Source organism: Neovison vison, chromosome 5, assembly GCF_020171115.1.
Source record: "Neovison vison isolate M4711 chromosome 5, ASM_NN_V1, whole genome shotgun sequence".
NCBI classification, from domain to species: domain Eukaryota; kingdom Metazoa; phylum Chordata; class Mammalia; order Carnivora; family Mustelidae; genus Neogale; species Neogale vison.
In genome coordinates, this window is record NC_058095.1 from 152,510,329 (window position 1) to 152,528,672 (window position 18,344).

An 18,344-nucleotide genomic window follows, 5' to 3' on the forward strand; every position below is an offset into this window, starting at 1 on the left:
GGGGATATAGCGCAAAAAGTATTTTTAAGGAAGCATACTTTAATAAAAGTAATGCACATTCAGTGGTTCCAGGAATTGTTCTTAAGAGTGCCAAGTCAAATAAATGGACATTGGAAAAATAAATATTTCATTAATGCTTCATCAGCGTATTTGGTTTCATTCTTCGTGTTTAAAGAAAATTTGGAAATGCACAGTACTCAGAACACCTTTCCTTTTTTCTAGGCAAGATTACAGAGAGGTCATTTATTACTCAAACAAGGAAAACTTGATGAAGCAGAAGATGATTTTAAAAAAGTGGTAAGTTCAATATGTATTTGGCTTTACGAAGATGTTGAACATCTTTATGAAGATGAGTGAATATATTGGACTTTTTATATTAAGACATTTATTAATCACTTTATAGCTAAAAGGGACAATCATTTGTTTTGTGTATATAAAAGTCGCAGTTTCTGAATCAGTACATAGTGATTGACATGAGAGAATCACTTTAATAGTTGAAAGATAAAGTATGTGGAAAGAATATATGATTGTTTTTATTAAAGATTTTATTCATTTGAGAGAGCGGGAGTGAGAGAGAGCATGAGAGGGGAGAGGGTCAGAGGGAGAAGCAGACTCCCGCGGAGCAGGGAGCCGGATGCGAGGCGAAGCCATTCTTAGCCAACTGAGCCACTTAACCAACTGCCCAAGAAAAAACAATTTTAATTCAGTTTATATGGCTCACATGTTTTGCTTTGTTTTGCATGAGGATCTAGAGAGGTCACCTGAACTCTTCTAAAACTCCCTGGGAAACCCTTCATTTGATTTAAAAGGAAAAATGAGACATTTTTAAAAGGGAATTTTATAATTACCCATATGGCTGTTTTACAATATGTAAAGTGTTTTGGATTTGTTGGGGGATGGTACAGGTTACATGTAATTGAAAAATGATTTAGAGGGACGACCAATGTCTTTATGTCCTCATGAAGCTGGTTTTAAGACCTGCATTTTTATTCTGTCTGGATTTGTTTCTGGAGTGGTCTAGAAAGAGCATACATACAGTGGACCTTGGACCAACAGGGGTTTGAACTGCATGGGTCCACTTCTCTGTGGACTGTGTAAATATTGTAAACATATTTTTTCTTCCTTATGATTTTCTTAATGAAATCTTCTTTTCTCTAGCTTACTTTATTGTAAGAATACAGTAGGTAATACATATACAAAAATATGTTAATTGACTATTTGTTAACGATAAGGCTCTGGTCAATAGTAGACTACTAGTAGTTAAGTTTTGGTGGAGTCAAGTTATACATGGATTTGACTGGGTGGGAGGTGCCGGTTCGCCAGCCCTGTGTTGTTCGAGGGTCAACTGTATAAACCTCATTGTTCATTATTTGCATTTTTGTACTTTGTAAAAATGCTTAGTTATGATAACCACTATGAAAATAAAACTGAAATTTCTAATATTTTCATAACCTTTGTCACAATGCTCAGTCATATGCAGAGAAATCCAAATAACTTTAGACTTAATGTATTAAAATCTAATTGGTAGTCGTCTCATGGTCTCACTAAAACTGGGTGTTCCTTTATGTTTACCTGATTTTCCTTACTATCTGGGAAGAAGCTTGAGAGCAGGCTGAAGGACAGGTGGTGAGGAGGCCATGGAGTTAGGGTTACCTTTCCCCAGCCCAGTTCTTGTACACAGAAAGTGTTGTGAGAAATTTGTTGAATGGATCGATGAATGATAAAGTGTAAAAATGGATTTCCTTCTTTCTAACAGATGGTTAAATCTATTACTTAGAATTTTTTTCCAATCACAGTATTAGTGTAGCCTTTTAGAAATAACACAATTTAGAATAAAAGCTTTAGCAAAAATTAATTCTTACTAGGCAATGGGTGTATTCTTTTGGAAAAGTGAGTTATTGGAACTCTTGGTATGTCTTGATTAATGTCTTTTCTGTGATTGATATTAAAACCTCTCAGAAACAAGAAGGGGAACTTTCGTGACACCACTTTTAGATTGTTTTCTAACAGTCATAACTTCTGCTAGTGTGTTCTTAAAACCAGGCTTGCTATTACAGGATTCGTCACATTCTGCACATGAGAATGTGCAGCTGTACTGAATGATTTTTTTTTAGCTCAAATTTTTATTGAGATAATTGTAGATTCACATACAGTTGTAATTAATGATACAGAGAGGTCTTGTGTACCCTTTACCCAGTACCTACTTCCCCCAGTGATAATGTCTCGTAAGCCTGCAGTACTGTGTTACAGCCAGGATACTGACATTGAACAGTCTACCTGTCTATTTGGATTTCCTCAGTTCTAGTAGTAGTGTTCACTTCTGTGTGTGTGTGTAATTCGATACCCTTTTTCTTTATACCCAGTTCACATACTGAGCGCTTCTCTTGCCAGAAGGCTCCCTCCTGTTGCCCCTCTATAACCACACCCACTTCCCTCATGCACTGTTCCGGCCCCTCACAGGCACAGGCAGAATGGTCACCTAACTTAACCGGGATTTGGGCGTCTGGTCAAGACGCCTGTGTGGCTCAGTTGGTTAGGCGGCTGCCTTCGGCTCGGGTCATGATCCCAGTGTCCTGGGATCAAGTCCCACATCGGGCTCCTTGCTCGGTGGGGAGCCTGCTTCTCCCTCTGCTTCTGCCTGCCTCTCTGTCTGCCTGTGCTTGCTCTCTTGCCCTCTCTCTCTGATAAAATAAATAAAATCTTTAAAAAAAAAAAAAAAAAAAGAAGAGCTTTCTTAAAGGAGGGGATGTACTAGAAATCTGAATGTTAAGAGGGTGAATCAGTCTGTGTTAGCAGAGTGGCTGGGAGGGCATCCTGGCAGAAGGTGAACATGCTTGTCACTTACGAAAATGACCTCGAGTTGAAACCCAGTTTTCCCAACACCATTTGTTGAAGTGACTGTCTTTTCCCCATTGGACTTCTTCTTCTTCTTCTTCTTTTTTTAAAGACTTTATTTATTTATTTGACAGACAGAGATCACAAGTAGGCAGAGAGGCAGGCAGGGAGAGGGGAAGGGAAGCAGGCTCCCTGCCGATCACAGAGCCTGATGTGATGCGGGGCTCGATCCCAGGACCCTGAGATCATGATCCGAGCTGAAGGCAGAGGCTTTAACCCACTGAGCTGCCCAGGCACCTCCCCAATTGGACTTCTTTTATGCTTTGTTGAAGATTAATTGACCATATGATTGTGGGTGTATTTCTGGATTTTTGTGTCCTTTCCCTTGATCTGTGTGTCTGTGTTTGTGCCATTACCATACTGGCTTGATTACTACAGCTTTGTAATATAATTTGAAGTCTGGAATTGTGATGTCTCCAGCTTTGCTTTTCTTTTTCAAGATTGCTTTGGCTATTCGTGGTCTTCTGTGTTGGCCTTGTTGTTGAGATGCTCTTACGATGTCCCATTGGACATGTCAGGTAGACAGCTTGCACCTTTGGCATCATTGTACACATAAGAGGGAACAGTTAGGAATGCAGGCTCTGGAAGTGACTTTGAGCTAGAGATTCCTCCTGTTTGTAAAAGGGAGATAATCCAAAATGTCCGTTACGTTTTTTTGGTTTGGCTTAAATAGTGCCTGAAATATGGAAAGGTCTTAGTAAATATTTTCTCCTGTCATGATTGATTTTCATCATTACCATCATCCAAAGCAAGATTTCTGGCAAGTTCATTCAATTTCTTTATCTAAAAATCATTCAATTTCTTTATCTAAAATTAGAGACAGTACAACCTAGCTCACAGGTAACAGTGTTAACTGAAAAAGAGAAATGGGCATGCGATGTAGGCATTAAGACATATATCCTGTTCCTCAGCAGTTTACCCTTTAGTTGGAAGAAATAAGCCCTACATGTGTGAAAAGCTAGTAGTACAGAGATATTTATAAGAAGTGACATATAAGCTTGTCTAGATAACAAGATAAGATCAAGAATGACACATGACTAGAATTTGGGAAACCCACCCCACTTTTCTCCTGATCAGCTGTGTGATGTTTGGCGAGTTACCATTTGTAAGACTCAGTATTTTCATTTACAAAGTGGGAGTTGGTTGGGCAAGATGATTTCTTAGATTACTTCCTTGTTGAAAGAGAAGATTTCTTAAGTGATTTAAACATTTAGAGAGAAGCGAAGGCGACCTTAGTATGGAATAGTTGGGGAAGCTTGGCGGGATGGGACTTGAGAAGGGTGTTGGCTTGATTAAAACTGAGGGAACGAAAGAGTTTTGGAATCTCAAGGATATCTTTTTTGTGTGTTATACAATTGTGAAAATTTAGCTATAACCTCACATTTTCATGTTTCATTTCTGGTAGGTTTTATTTATGAATGTAACAAATCTTTGAGTTTCTATACTGCTAGGTTCAGTGACACTCTGGCTCATTTACCTCCTGATGCTGAATCCCTTTGGGGCAGCAATTCGGAGGATTGTTCTCAGGATCCCATTATACTGGTAAATACTGAGGACTCCGAAGAGCTTCGGTTTGTATCAGTATTCACAGTATTAGGAGTTAATTTTAGAAATTAAAAAAATATTTACTAATCTAAAAGTAACAAACCCATTATATGTTAATACAGATTTTTTTGCATGCAACCTAACTATATTTTCAAAAACAACAAATATTTAATAATAAGACCACTTATTTACATTTTTGCAAATCTCTTTAATATCTGGCTTACTGAAGACAATCAGGTTCCCAGATCTTATTTATATTTTTGTTGAAGTATTACTGAAGAAAAGGTGGCTCACACATTTAAGTGGTTGGAAAAGGAAGAATGTTTTAATAGTCATTTTATATAGTTTTGCAGATTCTTTGATGTCATAGCAAACTCCAGGAGTTGTCACTGGTTAGTTACAGTGTGGACTCTGCAATCTCATGAGTGAACTTTTAGGACTCTGTCATAATGAAATCCATTGGTTTATGCTGTATTTTGAATGTGTTGTCTTTTATCCATATATACTTTGTCCCCACTGATCTCTGAAAGGGTATTAAGGACTCCCAGGTGTCCCTGGATCACCCTCTGATCGCTGCTGTTGGGTATATATATATACCAAAGAGCATAATTGCAGCTTTGAAAGTTATGGGCATTTTTAACCTGGCCAGACAGTTAGACACTTTCCTGTTAAGTAGTTATCCAAATGTACATTCCCACCAGCGGTGTAGGAGGGTTCCGTGTGCCCCATATCTTCAGCAACACTTGGTATGAACAATGTCGTTTTTGCTCGTTTGGTTGGTATAGGAAATGCAACTTGATGTCTCTTGTCTCTATTTCTGTTAGGGTCTGTTTATCCAGCTGTTTGTTTTCTGTCCGCCTACCCTTCTCTTCCTTCCTTCCTACAATTGACTTGGATTTTTCTTCCTTATTCTGTTCTTTCTGTACTGTCATGCCACTCTGTCTTTTTCTTTTAGTCATTACTCAGGAATTTTAACATGCTTGCTTTTAATAAGGTTTACAGGTAATCACTATCTTTAGCTTCCTCTAGAAAATTACAAGTACCTTAGAACACTTTAACTCAAATCACTCCCCCCTTGACTTCGATACAATTGCTTTTCAAAAATTAGTTGGTATTATTTTTGTATAGTTCCCTTAACAAAGACTGCAGAAACAATTTGTGAAGGCGAATTTTAGAAGTCATTCGGGAATGTTGCAATATACCTCAAATATTACATATTTTTCTATGTTATCAATTAGTATCAAATGAAAAATGTAAATTTGTGCTACTTACCTCTTAAAACCATAATTAAATTTAATAGGGTTGGAAAGATTAATTTCTTGAGCAACAAGCAGTTTGGTGACTGTATTTTCTGCCAGAATCTAATTTTATTTTGACCTTGAGTCAAATTAAGGTTTTATTATTCTGGGACTTTTTTTTTAAGATTTTGCCTATTTATTTGAGAGAGAGAGGGAGTGCACGGGGTGGAGAAGGGGGGTGGAGGAACAGAGGAAGAGGGACAAGCAGACTCTGCAGGCGGGGCTCAATCTCAGGACCCTGAGATCACTCCTGAGCCAAAACCATTAGAGTCAGATGCTCAACCAACTGAGCCACCCAGGTGCTATTCTGGGACTTTAATTATGCTAACTTTCATAGAGGACACCCAGTTTAAGTTGGCTGATATTAATGCAATGGGAAATGAATAACCATTTAAAGTATTGCATTCTGTCCTCATTGTCAATTTATATACTACAGAAAGTTCAGGAAAGGAGCTTGGAATTTTTATTAGCATTTTTTTGAGTACTTGCTGTGTGTTGCATAAAGTATCTTTTAAATTTCTCAGTGACTGTTCCTCAGGGTGTAAGCATTATAGATGTAGGAAATGTTGGGGTTCGGACGGAGGCAGTGGCCAAGAAAGAATTCTTGAGACATCTTCTGTCCAAAAAAGGTGGTTATTATTAAAGCATGGCGATAGGACCCTTAGGCAGAAAGAGCTGTGTTGGGGTTGTGATGGGTGACTGATTATATACTTTTGAGGTTGGGAAAGGGTTAGGGACAGTTTCCAGGACCTTGAGGGGGCTTGCCATTGTTAGGAAAAAGTCATTTATTACTGTCTAATAAAATCTTAGTCATGAGACCCTTCAGATATGTATGATGGGCCATATGCTTGCTAATATGTATCTTGGCAGGGAGGGGGGTTTAGGTAGGGATAAAAGAGGTTTCCAAAGGGATTTTTATATGTTAAAGTAGACTCACAGGATCCTGGGCATTGGGCTAAGATTGCCTTTTGCCCTTAGCAAAGTATCGACATTGAGGTAGTTGAGTTCCTAGAGGAAAGTCACTCTGCCTGTTTCAGGGACTTGCCAGTGGGCTATAAGTGGGAAGGAAATTGATTTTTTTTCTTTTGCCTTTGTTTCCCACATCATTATTATCCCCCTTTGTTTTGGTGAAGAAAATGTCAATAATATATGGATAATAAGTGACAAAGTAACAGTTTGGGAATAGGTGGGTTTTTTTTTTTTTCCTATTTAGACTTTATTTTAAAACATTAATAATATAAAATCTCTTGGGCAATATTCATAATCTGGCCTTTGAAAAAATGGTAAAACTATTCTATTATCTATTGCTGCTTAACAAATTACTCAAAGTTAACAGCTTAAAGCAACACACAGCTCATGGGGTTAGGAACGGGGGCAGGTTTAGCTGCGTCCTCTGCTTCAGGGTCTCTCACAGGCCACTGTCAGGCATCGGTTGAGCTTGCCGTATTATCTGAAGGTTTGGCCGGTGAAAGAACTGCTTCCAGACCCCTCTCATTGTTGGCAGGATTTAATTCCTCTTGGGCTGATGACTTGAGGCCTCTGTTTTTTTCCCGAGTGTTGGCTGGAGGCTTCCGTTGGTTCTTTCCTTCGTGGGCCTCCCCGCGAAGCATCGCACAGCATGGCGGCTTGCTTCGTTCGAGAGTGAGTGCTAGCCAGAGGGAAGTCACTGGGTTTGTACCTAACCGAGGAAATGACATCCTGTCACCTCTGTCAAATTCTGCGTGTTCAAAGGAGTTCCCACTCCATCCTAGGGGAGGGGATCCCACAAAGGTATGAGTTCCAGGAGGTGGGGGTCTTTTGGGGCTATCTTAGAAGTCTGTCTACCACAATTATCAACCCTTGTTCTCATTCAAAGTCCCAGAAATAGGGGTGTATTTAGATGAGAGAGCAGCTCGCCCCTTTTAACCACCCCCACCCCATAGCTATTACGGGTGATCACAGTAAGTGATAAGAAATAAATATCGTCATTGGGAGAGGTTTGTCTGAGAGGGTTAGAAATACGAAACACAAAAGAAGGGTTATGAAGAAACGTGAAAAAAGAGGGAGGGAAATGCTACCAGAGTCCAGGCTCCACCTGCACATGTCCCGGGAGGAGTCCCCAGCCAGCGGGAAGAGTGAAAATGTTCATCCCACTCAGCTTACTTTGAAACTCCTCAGGGTTATAAGTCCTTAGTTTGTTTTTCAAACTCCTTTCCTACCTCCTTGCAAGAATCCCCTCCTTCTCCTCCCGGCTTCCTCCCTCCTCTAAGAGGCCCAGAGGACCCCGCCTCCCCACACTCCTGCTTTCCCATTCCCACTGGGCCCACTGGGCCCTGAGCGAGGCTGAGCCCTCCATGCTCAACCTCAAGCTTGAGGGCTTCTCCTGCTCTCACCTTCCAACAAGGAAAATCATGTGGTAGACATTAGACTCTATGAAGTTTGAGGAAAAAAAAAAAAGAATGTCAATTCCATCCAGGAGAGGCAGTTTCTGTGTAAGGCCATGACATGCTAATCTACGGCTGTTTTATCATCCTCACGTTTTTCCCGAGCTCTTCTGGCAGAGCACGCTGGGAGAAGGATGTATGTGTACCAGTCACTTTGCTCTGGGTAAGAGTCATTTACTAACTTGTTTCCTATATGTACACTACCGTCCCCTTTTCAATAGGATATACTCTTCAGAAATTGGAATTGGATAGCAATATTCCAAAATTCAAAGTACTCAAAAATTCAAAAATACAGAATAAGATATCCTATTCCAAAAGGGGCAGCAGTGTACGTATAGGAAACAAGTTAATAAATTACTTTTACCCAGAGCAAAGTGATACACACATATCTTTCTTCCAGCGTGATCTGCTGGAAGTGTTCAGGACCGTCCTGAGGATGATAAACAGCCGTAGATTAGCATGTCAGGGCCTTACAGCAACTCCCTTCAACTGGGTAGTTCGGTCCTGCAGGGACAGTCCTCCTCAGAGCAGGCTGAGGTGGTTAATTTCTAGTTACCTCTGAATACTTGGGAGTTCTATCTGTTCCGTCAAAAGCCAATGGTTAAACAGACAAAACAATACCTAAGGTATCCAAAAAGCAAAATGGAGACCTATAGAACCTCTACTCAGAAATAGTATTCTTGAGGTTTCACATCTGGAGTGTTCTTTACCAGGTAGCTGGTGGTGGGTGTTTTTTTTACCTAAAAGAGGGAGCAGTATGATTGGTCAATTGAAAGAGAGACATTTCTAGAAATAATCTACCATTGGGTGCACCTCACCCCAGATTGGATCCTATCAACTACAATTCCCATCTTAGTAAGAATGTTAGATTTCAGGAATTATTACATACAAACTAGGAAAAGTCAGGGAAAATGTTCCCTCCACTTGCCCAAGTCAGAGCTTTTTAATGTAGGCACTCAGTTTTTCTAAGCCATTATGCTTAAGATTTTCCATTTGGAGGAAGAAATTGTTGAGTTGCTTTTTCTGAGGCCAGGCTGGGAGTAGGAATGAACTATAAGCAGACACAAGGGGTCTTAAAATATTGACAGAAATGGTCTAAAACCGGGGTAGTGGGTACATACTTGCTAAATATGTTAAAAGTCAGAACTGCGCACTCAAAACGGATGAATTCTGTGGTATGGATTATACCTTGATAAGGTTATTTATATATTTGACAGACACAGATCACAAGTAGGCAGAGAGGCAGGCAGAGAGAAGTGGAAGCAGGCTCCCCACTGAGCAGAGAGCCCGATGCAGGGCTCGATCCCAGGACCCTGAGATCATGACCTGAGCTGAAGGCAGAGGCTTTAATCCACTGGGCCACCCAGGCACCCCAATAAGGTTATTTAAAAAGAGAAAATATGTAGACCTCTTAAAACTCTTGAGTCTTTTAATATAAGGTGTTATTCTCTCATTTTTCCCCATAAATTTTTTCTCATTATACCATAGCCTCTCTGGTATCAAATCTTCATCCTATAACCTCTTAAAAAAATGCCCTCTCCTCAGTTTCCCTGGTTTTCATTATTTTGGTAAAATTATTTTATACTTAAAAATACACATTTAGGGGGCGCCTGGGTGGCTCAGTGGGTTAAGCCGCTGCCTTCGGCTCAGGTCCTGGTCCCAGGGTTCTGGGATTGAGCCCCACATCGGGCTCTCTGCTCAGCGGGGAACCTGCTTCCTCCTCTCTCTCTGCCTGCCTCTCTGCTTGCTTGTGGTCTCTTTCTGTCAAATGGATGAATAGAATCTTTAAAAAAAAAAAAAAATACACATTTAGGAAGTAGAGCTGGAAGGCGGAATACACGGAACTCCCATGAGTGCGCAGAGCTGTACCCGAGAGGGAGGCGAGTGCTCGCCGTCCTTCCTTCCTCTCTGTCCTGCCATATTCCCAAATGTGTTTGCTTCCTGGTAAGGTTCGGGGACCCAGGTCTGTTACCCCCAGCTTCCAGGTTGCGTCTGTGCCCTGTCCCGAGTGGGGGTGACGTTTCCCTCCCGCGTGCTCGGATGGGCCAGCGTGGCCGGCTTCTCTTCCCTTCGTCCCCGGTGAACTTGGTGTAAAATGGTCAGATCGGGGTGTGTACTGCGGGAATTAGGTTTAAGAGATTAAACATTTCTCATTAATTTCTCATTCTGATAGCTCAAATCTAGCCCAAGTGAGAGCGAAGAAAAGGAAGCCCAGTTGCAGCTTGGGAAGTCTGACGAGATGCAGCGTTTGCGTTCCCAAGCGCTGGACGCCTTCGAGAGCGCGGACTTCGGCGCGGCTATAACCTTCCTTGATAAGATTTTAGAGGTGAGCTTCCCGGGTGGTGCGGCTGCCAGGCCTGGCGCCGACTGCTTTGCACTAAAAGGCACATTTATAGACTTCGACACGTTATGCATTACAAGAAACCAAGATAGGGATAGAATCAGGTGGGTCTTCGGGCTTTTAGCTCTGGAGTGAGAAGCTGGTGTTGGTACAGAGCAGAATTTGGACTGAGGTTTTCAGTAAATGTGCCGGAGGTGCCGCGGAGGGGGAGTTACGGATCGTTATATATCGCTTGCTTTGGTATTTCTGTCTCATTTTACATTCTGTGTTGGGGGGAGAGAACTTGGGACGTTCGATAATGGGATAAAGATGAAAGAATTGGTTGAAGGAAAAGGAAGAATACGTTTGTGGCCAAGAGGAGTGGTTAGAATGGGAAGCTTCTAGGGAAGAAGCAGATGAAGGGTTGACAAGATCCGGAGTTCTAGATGGGAAACCCGAGTCTGTAGTCTTCTCGCCGCTGAGGGCTGAATGGCAGAGGGTTTCAAGGAGGAAGTCGACTAAAATCCTCAAGTAGAAGCAAGCATAATTCATGTGTATTTATCATTTTCATAGCACCTTGGGATGTATGTGGAATCAGTGCTTCTTTGATGATTTTGTAGAGGAGATCACGTGGTGTGGTCCAGCAGAATTTGTGTTTTATTATAGCAGTTTAATGCTTTATTAAGGAAAGACAAAGTTAAAATTTTTTACCTTCCAGTAGTTAGACTATCCATTTTGACCTAGTTTATTATTCAAGATATTTTCTTAATGTACGGTGTTGATTTTGATATCTTAATACATGTGAAAATTTGATATGACTTAGAAAGAACAACTCAGAAATATATAAAAGATACTTCCCCAGGCTTTTTTGTTGGACTTTTGGGCTTAAGTTTCGAAGAATACTAGTCCGTTTATGAATATCGTCGACTTCTTCATAAAGTAGAAATGGTGAAGCCTCAGCCTTCCCACATTGTTTCCCCTCTTTTCTTTCTTTTTGTGATACGAGGATTTAATTTCAAAGAGACAACAATTTATAAAAGAGAATTCTATTTAGTTATTAGTAGAACAGAAATATTTTACAGATGTAGAACCTAGATTTTATTTTTTGAGCCTAGATTATGGAATATTCTTTTCAAAATCAGAGATGCTTCACTGGGAACAACCTTTTAATAGTAATGCCATGTATTCTTATTTTAAGAGTTTTAAAATTATATAATTGAAGGAAGTTGGAAAGGGGCCTCATTAGTATATACAGGATATTCCTTCCCCCATTTAAGATGTCTTTGGAGAAATTATTCTGTCACATCTAAATTGTATCAGACTTATTAGTACTATTTATAATACAGAAATCACATTACGTGAAGGTGGTTTCACATAAATAAATATGCAGGCAAAATGTGTGGGAGGGAGTGTGCGTAGTTTGCTGTTTCGTAAAGTCTAATTCTCTTGTTTCTCAAAGGTTTGTGTTTGGGATGCAGAACTACGGGAACTTAGAGCTGAATGTTTCATTAAAGAAGGGGAACCTAGGAAAGCGATAAGTGACTTAAAAGCTGCATCAAAATTGAAGAATGATAATACTGAGGCTTTTTATAAAATTAGCACACTGTACTATCAACTAGGAGACCATGAACTGTCTCTCAGGTCAGTTCCAGTGACATGCACATCTCATCTTTTTCTTGTTGGCAGTAAGATAATCATCCCATTTTCTTTTTAATTTTAAGTTAAAACTGTGGTTAAGGCTGTTTTTATGTTCTTCATTTATATATTTTGTGTTATCCCTAAGTTACTCTATTTCCACATAGTTTATTTTCATGAGCTGTGCTTATGAAAGGAGAGATACTATATTTGCAGAAGCAAAGTGGGGTGTTTCATGTATAACCTACTTAAGTCATATTAATTTGATTTAATACATGCATGTGCGAGAATGCCGTATGTAAAAGTGTATGGTGAATTGTTTGGTCTGTGTGTTTTGTTTAATTGTTACCAAAAAAAATTGTGATTTCTGTATTTGGTATGGAAAACTACTCATTGCGTATTTTGACTTGGAGTACTTTCCTCTTTTTAAATACATGAGCAGTGAAGTTCGTGAATGTCTAAAACTTGACCAGGATCATAAAAGGTGTTTTGCACACTATAAGCAAGTGAAGAAACTGAATAAGCTGATCGAGTCAGCCGAAGAGCTCATCAGAGATGGCAGGTAAGAATGCGCTGTTTTTCACTATGCGGCCTCCCTTGTATGTCTTTTCTGGGCACAGAAGAACAGTTGAACTGCTTGCTCTTTTACTTGTTAGTCCTTGAGGATAGAATATCCTAGAAAGCACTGGGCCTTGGCAAAACTACTACAACTCTACATTTTTTAAATATAGCAGAATTTAAATAATAGTAACTGCGTAGTATTCTTACCAGCAGTTTTACTTCTATTTCACCAAATATTTATTGAACATGTCCTGTGTCAGGTACTGACAATGTACTGGGGGTGTAGAAATGAATATGACATGGTTTTTGGTCTTAAGAAGCTTCTAGATTAGGGTGGGAGACAGACATGTAAATTGATTATTAAAAAATAATGTGGTATCTAGAGTGATATGATGTCTATAGAGTATATAAGAGATTTTCTTGTGGTATTGGATTCTGGGTTAACAGTCCTTTTGTTACAGCACCTGAAAAATATTGTGCCACTTTTTTGTGGCCTGCATGGTTTCTGAAGAGGAATCCATTGTCATTCTAATAGTCTTCTCCCTAAAAATGAGGCATTTTCCTCTGATTGCTTTTAAGATTTTTTTTTTTTAAGATTTTATTTATAGACAGAGAGAGGCACAGTGAGAGAGGGAACACAAAGAGAGGGCATGGGAGAGGGAGAAGGAAGCAGGCTTCCCATGGAGCAGGGATCCCCATGTGGGGCTCGATCCCAGGGTCCTGGGATCATGACCTGAGCTGAAGGCAGACGCTTAACCGAGTGAGCCAAGATTTTTTTTTTTTATTTCTTTTATATATTTTGTGCCCCTCAAGATTTTTTTTGTCTTGAGTATTCAGAAGTTTAATTGTGATGTATCTTGATGTGGATATCTTTGTTTTTATCTTATTTGGAGTTTACTTAGCTTCTGGAATATGTAGGTTTGTGTCTTGTCAAATTTGGGAAGTTTCAGCCATTATTTCTTTAAGTACTTTTTCAGGCTTCTCGTTTCCATGTTAGATTCTAATTGACATAAATGTTAGCTCTTCTGTGATGGCGCCTCAGCTCTCTGAGGTGCTCCTCACTTTTCTTAGCTTACTTTCTTTCTGATCAGATTTGGTCACTTTTTATCATTCCAATTCACTGATTCTTTTCTCTGTCACCTCCATTCTACTGTTGAAGCACATTCAATGAACTTGTTTTTTGGGTTTTTCTATTTTTCAGTTCTGATAAACAAATTCCATGTGATGATTCTTGTATCTCTTCCGTTACTTTGCCAGGACTGTCTGTTGCTTTCATTTGCTTTAAGCATGTTTGTTTGTCACTGCTGCCATTTCCATGGCTGCTTTAAGATCTTTATCAGAGAATTCCAACATCTCTGTCCTTTTGGGGTTGAAATTATCTTTCTCATTCAGTTTGGGATCTTGTTTCTTGGTAGGCTGAATTGTTTTTAATTGAAACCTGGACACTTTGATTTTGTAAGACTGTTTTTTTAATTTAAATCTTCTGTTTTGGCTGTATTTTTCTGACGCCGTTCCAGCGAAGCAAGGGTTGGCGTTGCGTTGCTACTGTCAGGGAGGCAGACGTTTCCCAGTTGGCCTTTGTTGATACTTGAGGTGTGGGGCTTCTCACTATTGCTTGGAGCAGGTGAGAGTTTTGGGAATTATTTCCAGCATGGATGAAAGTCCTGGCTCCCCACTTGGCCTTCCCTGTACCACCTTGGTACAGGTGTGGGCACACCCTGTCACAGCCTCGGCAGGAAGTCGAGGCTGTCCACTCGACCTGCTGGCATTGGAAGGGATGGGGCTTTGCTTTCTTTTGGTGGTGTTTGGCTGTACTAGAGCCAAAGTTTCTCATCTTGCTAGGCTACCCTTCCCAGGTCTTCTGACTTGAGAGAGCAGGTTCTTGCTGGGTTTTGATTTTAATGTCTGTATCCATTAGCATTTCTGGATTGCTGGCTGCTTCAGCTCCAAGTCTGGGGTATAGGAAGCAAAAAGAAAAAAAAAAATTCAGGAAGTTTACCATATTATGTTTCCCTCAGGTCCCAAGGTTCCTCTGTGTTTTGTTTTGTTTAAGATTTTATTTATTTGTTTGACAGAAAGAGAGATCACAAGCAGGCTCCTTGCCAAGCAGAGAGCCCAATGCAGGGCTCGATCCCAGGACCCTGAGATCATGACCTGAGCCGAGGCAGAGGCTTAACCCTCTAAGCCACCCAGGTGCCCCTGGGTTTTGTTTTTTTTTTGTTTCTCTTTTTTTTCAAGTTTACTATTGTTTTAATTAGTGAAACAAAATCAAAGTCAAATATATGTTGAATTATGTGCAACAATGTTTTTAACAGATGTAAGAGGTAAATACAGATTTTATATGACAAAATGACATACTAATATGACTATAACACATTTTCAATAATTTAACAATTATCTTTCAAAAATTTTCCCCCAAATTCTAAGCAAAGTATGCAAATTGGAAGTTAACTCTACACATCCATATCTATGTTCTTACCCAGTTTTGTGTGAACGGACTGAAGTGTTCAGGTCTGACCAAGCTACTGATGGTGAACTTGAGAATTCTCTCCTCCCCACCTCTAAGCTTCCAGCCCCAGAAGTATAGATACTGGCCTAGACAGGTCAAAAAGAGCCACCCAAGTGCCTAGTGTAGAATTAACAATTATATTGGATTTGTATTATCATCAATAGAACTTTATGATTTGTATGCATAAAACAAAAGCATATCAGCACTAACAAGAACACTAGCATTTGGGATTAGTTCAGTCTACACGTGCCATCCTCAAATGGTCTACCTGCTTCTCTCCTCTCTCGGAGTCTTTTCATATTTTTATAAATATATAATGTCTAGGGTATTTTAATTGTACCTAGTTGGAGGAACTGGGGAAAGTACTTTTGCTTCACTTTTTCAGAAGCTATTTGGTTTTTTTTAAGTGAATTGCAGTTATTTTCTAATTGAATAATGGGAATAATGTGCCACAGTAGTATAAAAATACATCTTTTAGTCTGCCATTACTAAGGAAAGTAACTTAGTGTATAATGTGACTAATACTTTTAACTAGTTTTTTTTTAAAAATGCTGAAATAGCTTTTATTGTTCTTAGAAAGCTGGGGATTTAAGCAGTTTCCTTCTGCAAGGAACTACTTTATACTTAGCTGTGAATATTGACATTTGTAATATAAGATGTTGTGTAGTTAATGGGCTCTATTATTTCATGAAGGTGTGTAGTGACCCAAAAATAAAACCTGATCTCTGTTTTGCTGAAAATGCTCTGTGTAAGTCAGACTTAATGAAATGTTTTACTCATTTTCAAAATCACTAGTATTTTTCTGAAGAAATTCTTCACCTTGTTTGATATTCACAGGTATACTCTGCTTTGTACACACACATTTTCTGTGGTCATGTATTTTACCTCCTAACTTTTGCTGGCAGAGGTACTTTCTTTGCCACTGTAGACTAATAAGGTAAAAACAGTGCTTGAAGGCACCTGCTCATTCAGGTGAATTGATTAAGTAACCTATGGTGAAGAGTAGGGGTCCTTCCTTAGCTCTAGAAATAGACTTTAATGGTTACTCATCATGGTTTGCTCATCCATAGGTACACGGATGCAACCAGCAAATACGAATCTGTCATGAAAACAGAACCAAGTGTTTCTGAATATACGATTCGTTCAAAAGAAAGGATTTGCCACTGCTTTTCTAAGGTAACAGTTGATTGGTTTCCAGAAGTGTTAAAAACTTCATATATGGAATAACAACCATAAATCCTTTTCTCATATTTGTTTGTAGGATGAGAAGCCTGTTGAAGCTATTCGAGTATGTTCTGAAGTTCTGCAGGTGGAGCCTGACAATGTGAATGCTCTGAAAGACCGAGCAGAGGCCTATTTGATAGAGGAAATGTATGATGAAGGTAAGTCTTTAAGGAATTTGATTTGCAGTACCTGGAAGTTGATGTACACGTTTAACATCCTTTGTTTAGAACAAGTTGAGCAGAGTAGCTGGAAACGTTGACGACTGTAGGAACATGGCAGAGAACTGGAAGATTCTTCCTTAGCAGAACTTGGAAGGTATACCGCATGAGGAGAGCGTTCTACCGCTGAAACCAGTTCAGACATTTTAGCTTTTATTTGTTGTAGACAAGTTAGAATAGTTAAATAGCAACATAGAAAATTTAAGTGTTAGATTTCATATCATTCAGAGGTAATCACTGTTCATCTGGGATTTCTATCTTTGAGACTTTTCTGTGCATATATATTAGTCTATGCTTTATAGATCTATATATATTTTATAAAAATATATAAATATATTTTTATATATTAATATATATTCCATGCATATGCATGGTATACATATTACACCTACAACATATATATACACACACATATAGGTCATATGTGCCTAAATATGAAATGATCATCTGTGACCACTGAGCTGTTGAGTGACATTAGGATAGTTGTGTATCCTACTTTTTTCAGGTTGAAGTAAGAGTTTCCTCTTAGATGTTGTAAGGGCCTCGAATAAATTAATAAATAGTTCTCTTTTGGAAGAAAACTAAGATATATACAGTAGTATATATTAAAAAAGAATCCTTTCACATTTATTGTTTTGTGACTTTTTCATGTGACCGTATGGTATGGACATTTAAGTGTGATGGTCTTTAAAGAACCGAGCTCTGTAACCCTTATTGCAAAGTTTTCATTTCAAATCAGATAAAGCATTTTAAGTTGAAAATGGCCAGAGTATTTTTCTGGTGAAACTTGGCTTGTGGTACTCTATTTTCCCCTCCATTTAAGCACTGAATATTTATATAGTAAAATGTACGACTGTTAATATATATTAATGTCGTATTAAAATAATTATATTATGGGAAGTGGTAATCCTGGATAACATTTTAAATGCACTGAGAATGCATCTGCAGCAGTGATAATTCAGGTAGGTTTGTGGAACTTTTTTTTTTTTGAGAGAGTGAGCAAGCGTGCATGTAGGGAGCAGAAGAGGCAGACGGAGAGAGTGGGAATCCTAAGCAGGCTCCACGCCCAGCGGGGCTTGTTCTCATGTTTCTGAGGTTGTGACCTAAGCAGAAATCAAGAGTTGGGATGTGTAACTGACTGAGCCACCCAGGTGCCTCTCATTTGGTTATATTTTAAGACACACTGAACGTTTACTTTTTTCCTGCTTTTCAGAGTTTGACAAGAATCTTGCTCCTAAGCAGTTTCTTATGAGTGATGACCACTCTACGTACTGCTATTTGTGGGACATTTTATAGTATAGTCCTTGGTTTGAGTGAGGCTTGAAATGTATGTAATCAAAATGATCTTCAAGAAGACCCTGTTGGCATCATTTTCTCTACACTTTTGAGCTACTCTGTCTACTCAGTGAGACGGGCCGTAGTCTAGGAGTTTGCATTCCATTAGATTTGGGGAGTTCATCACAGTTACTTCTGTCATCTGTATTTAAACCCTCAGTTCTAATTGTAAAATTAGAGAAGTTGCAGAAGAATATAAAAAGCTTAGCTGTTCAAAGGAGGTTAAGTCTTGTAGGCCGCTAAAGATAATTTGAATATGCTTCTGTAACTTGAATGCTAAACTGACTTGTTTTTTAGGGAAACTGGATAGCTTCATTCTTGAAGAAAAAGATGCTTAGCACTGATTTAATAGAATAGATCTGTCTTTGGAGTCTGTTTTTC

General features: G+C 39.2%; 1 protein-coding gene across 1 annotated transcript in view; it reads left to right on the forward strand.

The window, feature by feature from the left end:
• Positions 1 to 18,344, forward strand: part of DNAJC3 (DnaJ heat shock protein family (Hsp40) member C3) — a 61,082-nt gene that overhangs the window by 27,052 nt on the left and 15,686 nt on the right. Inside the window, exons 4-9 of the mRNA XM_044249973.1 lie at positions 223 to 297; positions 10,335 to 10,487; positions 11,941 to 12,122; positions 12,559 to 12,678; positions 16,257 to 16,362; positions 16,448 to 16,568. Coding sequence (XP_044105908.1) covers positions 223 to 297; positions 10,335 to 10,487; positions 11,941 to 12,122; positions 12,559 to 12,678; positions 16,257 to 16,362; positions 16,448 to 16,568 — 757 coding nt within the window. The remainder of the gene's footprint in view (positions 1 to 222; positions 298 to 10,334; positions 10,488 to 11,940; positions 12,123 to 12,558; positions 12,679 to 16,256; positions 16,363 to 16,447; positions 16,569 to 18,344) is intronic.